At 40.9% G+C, this 12097-nt stretch overlaps 1 protein-coding gene across 2 annotated transcripts in view; it reads left to right on the forward strand.

Annotated features, from left to right (window-relative positions):
- Window positions 1-12097, forward strand: part of arap2 (ArfGAP with RhoGAP domain, ankyrin repeat and PH domain 2) — a 168931-nt gene that overhangs the window by 75745 nt on the left and 81089 nt on the right. For both annotated transcript variants that reach the window (XM_026162146.2, XM_080290822.1), the window contains exons 12-13: window positions 6207-6292; window positions 6497-6679. In XM_026162146.2, the coding sequence (XP_026017931.2) occupies window positions 6207-6292; window positions 6497-6679 (269 nt within the window). The remainder of the gene's footprint in view (window positions 1-6206; window positions 6293-6496; window positions 6680-12097) is intronic.

The raw sequence follows: 12097 nt of genomic DNA on the forward strand, positions 1-12097 counted from the left end.
CGATCAGTTCCTTGGTCTTTGCCACGTTGAGCTGCAGATGATTCTGCTCACACCACGTGACAAAGGAGTCGACCACAGCCCGGTACTCTGTCTCATCATCCCTGCTGATGCATCCAACCACCGCAGAGTCATCAGAAAACTTCTGAAGATGGCAGGTCTCTGTGCAGTGGCTGAAGTCTGTGGTGTAGAGGGTGAAGAGGAAGGGGGAGAGGACAGTCCCCTGTGGTGCCCCTGTGTTGCTAATCACCTTGTCAGACACACACTGTGGGAGACGTACATATTGTGGTCTTCCTGTCAGGTAATCAACAATCCAGGACACCAGAGAAGCATCCACCTGCATCGCTGCTAACTTATCACCCAGGAGGGTCGGCCTGATGGTGTTGAAAGCACTGGAAAAGTCAAAAAACATGACCCTCACAGTGCTTGCCGGCTGGTCCAGATGGGTGTAGACACGATTGAGCAGGTAGATGATGGCGTCCTCTGTTCCGAGACGAGGCTGATAAGCGAACTGAAGGGGATCCAGATGTGGTCTTACTATGGGTCGCAGCTGGTCCAGGATGAGCCTTTCCAGGGTCTTCATGATGTGGGAGGTCAGTGCCACGGGCCTGTAATCCTGGGGGCCACTGGGACGAGGCGTCTTTGGTACAGGGACGAGGCATGATGTCTTCCACATCACCGGGACCCTCTGCAGACTCAGACTCAGCATAAACAGTTTATGAAAGACTCCACACAGCTGGGGGGCACAGGTCTTGAGGACAAGGGGACTCACTCCATCTGGTATTTGTATTTGTATTCTATTTTTATCTTATTGTATATTTATTTTATTTTATTCTACTGTATATAGTATTTTATTTTATTCTATTCTGTACAGTTGTGTACTGTATTTATTCTTATTGTATTCTAATTTTTGCCTCATAACTTTTGCACTGTCCACTTCCTGCTGTGACAAAACAAATTTCCCACGTGTGGGACTAATAAAGGTTATCTTATCTTATCTTATCTTATCTTATCTTATCTTATCTTATCTTATCTTATCTTATCTTATCTTATCTTATCTTATCTTATCTTAAACCATTGCGGGACCTTACCTCGCCCTATCATGTGACTTATTGAGATGAACTGACACATGATGTGAGTGGTTGTAGAGGCGTCTTGGAAGGGATCTCAAAACTGGATTGTAGGTGGCAGACAGTTGGTGTCGTAAGCCACCCCCTCTGTTCAAGGATGACCGTTCACTGTGCACATGGATGGCTTCTTTCACTCCTCTTTCAAACCATCTGTCTTCGATGTCCTAAATGGGAACATTGACATCCTTGAAAGAGTGACCTTTATCCTTTAGATGTAGACGTACAGCTGAGTCTTGTCCTGTGGAGGTGGCTCTTCTATGTTGTGCCATGCCTTTATGAAGTGGCTGTTTGGTCTCTCCAATCTTGAGTTCTGAGCTCTCCTCGCTGCACTGCACACACTACGTTGTTTAGTTTGTGTTTGGGAGTTTTGTCCTTGGGATGACCCATTTTTTGTCTGAGTCTATGGCTGTGTCTGATATACACTGGGGATGTCGTGCTTGGAGAAAATTCTCCTGAGTTTCTCTGATAAACCTGCTACATAAGGAATGACAGTATTCTGTTTGTCCTTCTGATTCGCCCTAGTTGGTGTCTGACCTTGTTTACTGGGCATCTTTTCTGATTTGATGAAAGCCCAATCAACATAACCACATATTTTAAGAGTTTTCTCTACGTGTATGTTCCTTTTCTTTCCCTTCAAGCTTAGAGGGAACGTTTTATGCCCTGTGTTGCGGGGTCTTGATTACTCCAAGTTTAAGAGTAGGTACTGGTCTTCTGGTAAACTTCAATGTTGAGGTTTCCATTCTCCTCAGTGAGCGCAGCACAGTCCAGAAATGAGAAACTGTTATCCTTTGTATCTTCCCTGGTGAACTTTGTTTCTGTCCACTGAGTTGATGTGAGAAGTGAAGGTTATTACTTCTTGGGTAGTTTGGTCATTTGGTTTTAGAACTAAAGAAGGTTCTCAGATGAGAGGTGAAACTTAAAATCCAGTCACTTTTCTTTCCAGGCTCCTTAGATCACCATGACCTGACGACTGAGAAGCTACACAGACCTATTTCTCAAGTATATTTTAGCTGTTGTTTTCTCAACAGGATCTGACTGATCTTACTAAAATATTTTTATTTGTTTGTTAAAAAGTTGGTAAAAACTATTAGTAACTGTCTGGGGTTTCCTTTCTTTTTTAAATAACGTCTTAATATTACTAACCCATTTAAATCCTGATAACACTTACCTGATGCGTTATTTATGCTGTGTAACTATAGCAGCTAGCTGTCTGGTAATTCAAGTTACTGAACTAAACCTTATCCGTGTTTTGAGCATTGGTGCAGTTGTCTGATAAACAGCATGGCTTACTGTCTGATTAAATGAGCTAACACCCTTCCAAGATGTCAGGCCACATCTTGAGTGTATTTCATGTAATTTGTCTGTATTTTTGTATGTGCAATGCACTCATACACTACAGATGTAATAACTTAGCAATCCACTTTTTCCTCTACCTCCAAAAGCTCAAGGTAATATTATGCAAAATGCTAAGATCAAGGCTTCTTGATGGTTGTGTATGACTCACTTTGCTGATGTCACGGTGACCATGCCCCGATTTTACAGGCTTCAGGTCAATCCCACATTTCTCTCTTATTTTATTTCCTCATTAAATTAACTCACCTCTCCATCTATGCACTCATTTCTTTGTGTCCTTATGCTTACTACTCAAGACGGCTGCCATAGGAAATGACAGTGCTTCAAAGACCTTATGCTGTGCTTCACACATATAATGCAATAAACTTCTTTAACCCAAGATGCAACTTGTAGGCATGTCCACTGGCAACAGTTGCCATGGCAATGTGAAATTACAGGGTTCATTGTCTTGCTCTGCTTCCTCATGAGTTGTCACTGAGTGAAGGGGTCGAGAGGGGAAGGAGGGGGAATCCACACAAGCACACAAGGTTGAAAAAGTACTCCGTGTGATGTGGATGGAGTCACCGGGAAAGTTTTTAATTGGGGGTGAAGTCCTTGGTGGGTTGAGCATTAATTTTTTTATTTATTTAATTTTTTTGTGTGAAAGCTGCAGTGATGGGAATGCCTTTTTGTGTGTTGTTTTTTTTCCACCGGAAATATGAAGACATTTACAGCAGCCTATTTATATGAGACGATCTCACTGTATACCTGGCGGCACATGCACATGCACGATTCTTTCAGCTTCATTACCCTTACACAAGTGAAAATGGTCCTGTGGTGTTGCAAAGGCTCTGTGGATGTAGCATGGCAATACTCTGCTGCAAGCACCCCGAATAAAATAGTTTCACTCCTTCACAGGGACAGACTCTTACTCTTTGGCCTTCATTTGTCAAGTTGGACTTCTGATCTCCAAGACTGTTATTATCCCTGACATTTCAGTGTATTTTTCGAGATTGGGAAGAAAACAGATTTAAATGTAACCCTAGACCCCACTGCTGTATCCACCCTCAATATGTGTAGAGAATAAAAAAATAAATTGTCTTAATGGCAGGGAAGAAGGTTATCTTTTCTTTTCTTTTTTGTCTTTTGGGTCTAATGCTACAGTCACACTAAGGAAAAGAGTGGTTGGAGTCTGCGGCATGACCAGAATTAGTGCATTTGTGTAAAATGAACTTCCAATCTCACTTCCTTTGAAATGATTGTAACCACTCGTAGTCAGATATAATTTTCGAAGACACTTTGGTGCACAATGGAGATGATGATAAAGCAGCAATAAGGTGGACTCAGCTTGGTGTCAGGATGTGGTTGAATAGGGCTAAGTTGGCAATTAGAAGAAATCTGTTTGCATTAACAAATTGATTCACTGTTATAAATCAGTGAAAATTGCAAATCTGTTTTGCATTTCCAAAAGGATGAACTCTGAATGAACAAAGTTCAGTTCAGTTCAGTGAATCTCTGCAACCTGTCCAAGGGTATACCTTGGACAGGTTGCAGAGATTCACATCAACTTTGTTCATTCAGAGTTCAGCCAGAACTTCGTAGACCTGAAACAGAAGTTCTGACATTCCTTTAAAAACAGTGACGTAGTTGCTGAAGGCTGCTGATTTAATTGCATAGTTACTAGGAATATAACCAGAGTACAACCAGCTAAGTCACAAGTTGAACTTATTTTTAGATTGAGTGTATTGTGTTGGAAATCTATCAGTCAGTCCAAGCTGCACTGCAATCGTTTGGAGACAAGTTGCCTTCCGTCACTCGACCCATGCAACCGACCTTTTAATCTAAAGTGATCGCCCAGAGGTCAACCACTGAGTGACCAGTTGGTTGCCACAACTACTTGTAGTTAGTCGCCAAATGCTAAAACATTCCAAGCAATTACCAGGAAAAAGCAGATTGTTCTTAATGGCAAAGAGGTTACCAGTCAATTTTAAGTCTATTGTGACTGAGCTACAACTTAAGAAACATTTCATCTGCTATAAAGAGGAATCATCTTATTAGGATAAAGGTCACTCTTTCAAGGATGTCAATGTTCCCATAGGTATTGTTATTGCACTAATTTGATTGAATCAACCTAAGCGGCAAACTAAGGCCCTGATTTGATCAGATTTATTGATTTGCCAAGTAAAACAAGAACAGAGGTGTGTGATATCTCCTAGAAAGATATTTGAAGTTTGACATGTTTATAGATCTGAGTTTGTTGAACTAATAATATTGTTTAAATAATACATTGGATCATCTTTACGCAGGCTTTCTTAATAGGGTAAGACATTTATGTTCAACTCCTAACCTTAATTATAACTTCAGATAGAGTGTGGATTTTAAATTAACATCACATTTAATTTTGATATACTTGATATTGATGAAGTCCCTGATCTGACTTCACCAAATTAACTAAAAGGGAAACATTTAGTTACCCGCTTTTTCATGCCAGAAGACGCTTCCAATAGTGAGATACCGAATGAGGTTTGAAAGTGAACATGGCGTTCCACAGGATTTAACACTGGGTCCACTAACGTTTGGATGACGTAGCATACGTCGCGTTTGTGACCACTTTAAAACTCCCCTATGAAACTGCATGTGAAGTGACATTTAAAATGAAATGACTTCAGAGTTCATAGTTATTGGTGCTGATGAGGAAAGATGTCTATAAATCTTAGAGGTAGTATAAATGTGGTTCTGTCTAGATGCCCATGAAAGAAAGCGTATAGACTCAAAACTGCTGTGACAGGAAGGGTGGCACCGTCCTTTTGTCTCTAATGAATGCACCAACTGATCACATCAAGCCTGACCAAAATGAGACGTGTCTTGGCATATCAGATTCAAAATCCAGTCTGAGAGCAATTAGACCTGTCAGTTATGTGTCCTGGTGAGTGATAATTTTTTTTATGAATGGCACACGGCTTAATAATAAAAATACATGCAGGGTAGTGCTACTATGCCTATGTAAGTAATGCAAATATTGACTAGTTATAAAAAATGACTTCCTAGTTAGCTTTTGTAAAAAGAAATCTCTTAAGTGGCTTATAACTCAGACTTCTCCCACTTGTGTTCTCTTGAACTGTGTCAATATAGCTTTTCACAGCTCATAGCCCCTCATTTTCATTTACAGCTGCTCTACTAGCGAATAGAAGACGGTAATGAGATCATGCCAAATCTAAATATAAAATTATCCGCCATTACACACAGGACAATAATTCACATTCACACATACAGCATGTTTCTGTCTAATGTATTATGCATGTGTGCTCTGTCTTTGGCCATAAGCAACCCCAGAAGCCTCTCGTTCACCCAAATAAACAGGCCGACCAACAAACACAATGAATTACTCATGATTCATTAGCAATTAATGGCCCTCGTTCTCTGCTTTCATTTCCAATTAGGAGAGCTGAGGGGACTAAATATGTCTGTTGTGAGTGAGCGAACGAGCTCGCAGTCATGCTCTGTTTCTCCATCTTGTAACTGCCTGTTTATTGTTTATTCCATCACCAGCATTTGGTGTGTGTTTCAGCACGCCGAGGAGAACACTGTGCATATATGTAAATCGTTATTTTTGCTATTTAATGTGACGTTTTCAGGAACAAAAATGTAGCCTGAGAGAGCCTTGTGAACCCAATGGGGAAATGAATGTGTGAGTCTGTTTGTGTGGCTGTGCGCTAATATTGATGACCGTGTCTTCATGTGTGCCAGGACAGCACCGCTCTCTCGGGCCAAGTATTTCTAAAGTGCGGAGCCTGAAGTTGGACAGCAGTGTCTGGAGCAATGAACTAGTGGAGGTAAATGACATGTGTGTTACTCCTGTCTTTACCTAATCCCATTATATGAAAGCGTATCCATTGTACTAGAACTAATCTAAAAGACTGGGAAGATGCTTGACAGTTCCGCAATGATGATCAATGGTCATTTCAAATCACAGTAATACCTCTGCAAATAATTCTCATCCAAACGTGTCACTTTGTACATGTTTTGCAACCCCTTAGCTCTTTCTGGAAGTGGGGAACAAGAATGCTAACAGTTTCTGGGCTGCTAATCTCCCCCTGGAGGAGGATCTCTACAGAGAGGCTTCTGCAGAGCAGCGGGCCACATTTATCCGCAGGAAATACAGGGAAAGGAAGTACACGAGTGTCCTGGAGGGCTTTAATGACCTGGAGCATCTAAACAAGGTACAGAAATGATGGATTTCATTTATTTCATTTATTTATTCATAAAGCACGTTTAATAACAACAGGGAGCTGACCAAAGTGCTGTACAGCGTAACAGTTAAACAATGACAGAAAATTAAAAGAAAATTAGGATAGAAGAATAAGAATAAGAACTCTCATACAGTTTCGAAAGCCAGAGTAAAAAAATATGTTTTAAGATGCGATTTAAAAAGAGTAACAGTTGGGGCCTTTCTAATGTGGAGAGGTAGATCATTCCACATTTTCGGTGCCACAACCGCAAATGCCCGATCTCCTCTATGAACCATCCTAGACTTATGTAAGGTAAGTAGCAGGTGATCGCTTGATCGAAGGGCTCTAGAGCAGCGGTCCTCAACCCCCGGGCCACGGACCGGAGTCATTTGGTACCGGGCTGCGAGAGTGAGACTCGGGTGTGAAATGTATGGTTTTCAGGGTTTTTATTGGTTTTAGCGTTATTTTGTTATCGTTTTTTTCATTAACTCTGTTTTCCTGGGTCTTTTCACGTGTGTTATGAATAAATCTTATTTTTTTCGGTACCGGTACTAGTTTTATTTTGTTGTATTTATCCGCGACACATTAAAGGCCGGTCCGTGAAAATATTGTCGGGCACAAACCGGTCCGTGGCGCAAAAAAGGTTGGGGACCGCTGTACTAGAGGGCGTATAAAGCTGCAATAGGTCAGACAAATAGTCCGGTGCCTGGCCAATTAGCACTTTATAAGTCAAAAGTAAGATTTTGAATTTAATTCTAAAACGCACTGGAAGCCAATGAAGGGAAGCAAGCACCGGAGTAATATGTTGGTGTTTCTTCACACAAGTCAAAAGGCGAGCTGCAGCATTCTGTACAAGTTGGAGCCGGGCCACCCATATGGAAAAGAAATAGTAAAAACATATATGATCTACTCATGAAAGTGGCCACTTTCTCATTACTTTCATATATTTTTTTAGTAAGTATACAAAGCATACAAGTTTCATTATATAATTTTTCAAGGGATCTTATATGTGTTTTCACTCTTGTATGCTTTTCATACAAGTTTCATACAAGACAGATAAAAACTTTATAAGATTTATATATATCTTTTCCATATGGGCAAGCTGGACTGACTGACACCCACATATAGTGAATTGCAGTAATCCAGTTGAGATAAAACAAACGCATGAATTGCTCGTTCCAAATTTCTAAAAGATAAAAAAGATCTCACTTTGGATAGGAGCCTTAATTTAAAAAAGGACTGCTGGACAACTGAATTAATTTGTTTCTCGAATGTAAGTTTGCTATCCAAGGAAACCCCCAGGTTTTTTACATGCGTTTTAACAGCACATGTTAGGTTGCATAAGTCCAAATCAGGGGCATTGAAATTACAGCTCAGTCCAAAAATAATTACCTCAGTTTTATCCTGGTTGAAGGTAAGAAAATTTGAGGCCATCCAGGTTTTAACTTCGTCAAGACATTTGACTAGCGATTCCATGGGCGTGGAGGTGTTTCTATTAAACTGAAGATAAATCTGGGTGTCGTCGGCATATGAGTGAAAGCAGATGTTATGCTTCCTAAAGATTAGGCCTAGGGGCAACATGTAGATTGAAAAAAGAATTGGGCCTAATACGGAACCCTGCGGGACACCACAAGTAAAAGGAGCTGGGGAAGAAATAAAATCATCAAGGCTCACGGAAAAAGTCCTCTCGGAGAGGTACGACCTAAACCATTCCAAGGGGATACCTTTGATACCACATTGCTCCAAACGGGAGATCAGAATGCTGTGGTCAACAGTATCAAAGGCTGCAGTTAAGTCTAGGAGCAGGAGCACAGCTGGGTCTCCTGAGTCAGTGATTAATAAAATATCATTAAGTATTTTATGTATGGATGTACTGGAGCAAAAGAAGCACCAACTGAAACTGAAGCTATAGAAGTCATGTTCTGAGGTGTAGTGGCAGTCATAAATAAATGACTTCATGAACGGTTTTCTGTGAAGAAGAGTTCAGCTGATATGCCAGTTTACTGACATTACCGCTATTGGTGTTGGTGTGTTTGTAGGCTGCACTGTCTACACTATCTGCAGTGGTGGTACTGTGCAAAAGTCTTGAGCCACACCTCAATTCTTTGTATTGCGTCCAAGGAACCCAGCACTCTTGAGCAGCAGTAGTTGGACACTGGCTGCTTTTTCATACATTTTTACTGAAAATTGTATCTTTAGGCACTTTGTTAAAAGTCAGTAACTTAATGAGTTGGTGGCTAAATAAAAAACCGAGAGAATTATAAGGGGAGTGTCCAGAGTCATTAGTTAAGCATGGCGGTGTTGGAGATCTTGTCAAAATTTAAGGAATTATGAGCACAGAAATGTACCATCAGATTTTGATTCGCCACATAATACGTTTGCTTGACAACAGCTTCATTTTCCAGCTTGACCATGATCTCACACACACTCCCAGTGCAGTAAAAGCATACTTGGATAGAAAAACACTCAGTGAAACACTATCAGTCTTGGATTAGTCTCCCCAGAGCCCGGACCTCAACGTTATTGAAGCAGTGTAGGATCATCTTGACAGAGAACCGAACAAACGGCAGAAACATCCAAAGAAGAGCTCTGAATGCCCTTCAAGACGCGCAGAGAACTATTCCTGAAGTCTGCTTAAAGAAATGACAAGAAAGCTTGACTAAGAGAGTTCAGACTGTGTTGAAGAATAAAGGCGGTAAAACCAAATATAACTTTCTGTACACTGTATAAAGTCTGTTTTTGACTTATATCTTTGTACATCATCTAATAAATCACTTCCCCTATTTCCCCATTTCCCTGGCAAAATATAAAGAAACTAGAGGTGGCACAAGACGTTTGTACAGTACTGTATTTGTTGTATCTGTGCTGACTCAGTGTCTTAGTGGTAAGTTGGTAACTCTATCCATCCCTTTTCTTAACCACTTCTCCATTTCAGAGTTGTGAAAGGGCTGGAGCCTACCCCAGCTGCCATACTGCAAAAGGCCGAGTATACCTTGGACAGGTTGCCAGTCTGTCACAGATGCTTATTAGTTTGTTTATGAATTTTCCAGCAATATAATCTTACAATGATGTCATCATGTACAGAATATAAGCTGATGTCCCACTTTCTGAAGTTCTAACAGCCTAAAAATCACCATCAGCCACAGAAATCAAGTATTGATCGTACTCTGCAAGGAAATAGAAGAGACTTCTTCTGACTCCTCTAACCACTTTAAACAGATTAGAACATCTAACAGTACTCTGTGTATGTGACTTGATGGATTTTGTCTGCCTTTCTAAGCTGAACAAATGTGGCGAAGGTACAGCAGGTCCACAGCCGACTACCCTCATAGTCCTGAGCATATAGCAATGCCCTTAACATTAAAGCTGCCATTGACTTTGTCTTTAGGCAAAGACACGTATGCTACACCAATAACCACATTGCTCTGTTGACTTGTGGCTTCTGTCTTAAGTCTGCAGTCACTCTACCTGCCAGTTTTAAGTTTTCCACATCAAAAATGCCAGGTTAAATATTAGCACCAGTCAGCATATGTTTACAGGAAACAATTATCCTTTTCTGTAATGTTGTTCCCCCAAGATAAATGTGTAAAATAGAGTCCTCCCCACTGCATAATGTAAGTAAAACATAAAAAAAACACAACCCTTGCAGACCTTCAGTGTAATATTTCTCTGTCTGCTTAGCTAAGTAATTTTAATTAATGATGGGCAGTGATAGCAGGAGTTCCCCGAGCATGAAATCTGTTTTATAGCTTCGTTTGTACCTTTAAGGAAAAGTGCACATGGTACACTCCATAAGCTAAATCCACTAAACTTGAGAAAGCCCATATTTTCCTGACCTTTTGACCATTGGTAAATCCGCACTTTAAGCCTAAAGATGCCAAAGGAGAAGTCTTATCGATCTCAAGTATAGGCATGTTGGTGCTTAGGCCTTGGGGTTTAGGGTTTATTGCTGCTGTAAAAAAAGAAAAAAAGGAGAGGGTCTGCTTTTTCTGGCCTCCTTTTAAGAGCTCTAAGCAGTGAAGCAGTTTCCACCGGCATCAGCATTTACGCAGATCAGCCCCCTTGTATTGTTTTCCTGCACCGAAAGAGGGGAAATGGAAATGTAGACAGGGGGAATGAGGCGAGAAAGTAAGGAAGAGATATACTAGCTAGCTAAGTGGAAAAGTGGATTAGGATCCACAACAGAAACGCTTGGGTTGGTTTTATTACGACTTTGCCAGCTTTCGCGCGAGCGTGCGCTTTGGGGTGTGCGGCGTGTACATGCGTGTGAACATGTGTGCTCCTTCACTTGAGATGTGTGAATTTGCTGTTCTAGTGGGAGCTCTTTGCAGGCGGGTGCAGGAGGGGAAGTGTAACACAGACGGAGTGCAGCACCCCGAAAGAGTCAAGCCACTGGAGAGGTAGGGGCGTTTTAGTGTGTTAGTGCACGAGGGATGAATGCAGGGAAGGGCTGGAAGTGGCCTTGACACACTTGAAGTGTCATGGAGGCACATATAGAATACGATACATGCAGCTAGGTCTATCAGTACGTGGACATTAACACAATTCTAGACTTTATTTACTGCAAAGGACTTTTATTCAAGTATTAAAAACAATCCTTATATTGTAAATGAAGCTGGTGTGTCCAGTTATTCTTGGGTACTTATAAAACTGGGGTTTGTTTAACCACTTAAATTAAAACTGAAAGCCTGAACATCAATCACATGTTAATTCTTTCATTTAAAATCTACTGTGGTGACCTGCAGATGTAAAATATGTGCGCCAAAGTGCACTAAAACACTAAAAAGTCTTCAAAGCAACTCTATACATCTCCACACAAACTAATGAATCACAAACAACGTGTTTAAAAAAAAAAGAGACCAAAAAACCCCAGTATTTTTAACATAAACAAGGACACTGAGTCTAATCTCATCGGACACGCTGTTCCACTTCTGTGTCACATTTACTTACTGTAACACAAGCGCGAATATGAAATAATGAAAGCTATATAAAACCTTTTTCCTCTGGGACTCCTCTCGGGACAAAGACAATAATACTAGCAGTTTCCTTGTTGACATTCAAGCAGTTTTTCTGAAATCATGCGATGGCATTTCAACAGGTTTTATGGGGCTCAGGGGTCACGAGATTTACTCAGCGCATGCTGCAAATCACCGTTTAAAGCGTCATTTCAGGTAATGAAGTAAAGGTAGTGATTTATAGGTGACTGCGTCAATATGTTCGCTTACATAATCCCAGCAGTGTGTGTTGCGATGGGATTCTTTTTGTTTGCAACCCATCATTTTTTTCCCCTTCATTTAATGCGTACTCTTCATCCCGCTCCCTCTCTTTCTCAGTCCCATTTCCCCTCCATTAGAAGCTCATATCCTAGTGACCTCCACTAACTCTCCGCAGACCACATGACCTAGAGAG

This window comes from Astatotilapia calliptera, chromosome 3 (genome assembly GCF_964374335.1).
Source record: "Astatotilapia calliptera chromosome 3, fAstCal68.1, whole genome shotgun sequence".
Taxonomy (NCBI): Eukaryota; Metazoa; Chordata; class Actinopteri; order Cichliformes; family Cichlidae; genus Astatotilapia; species Astatotilapia calliptera.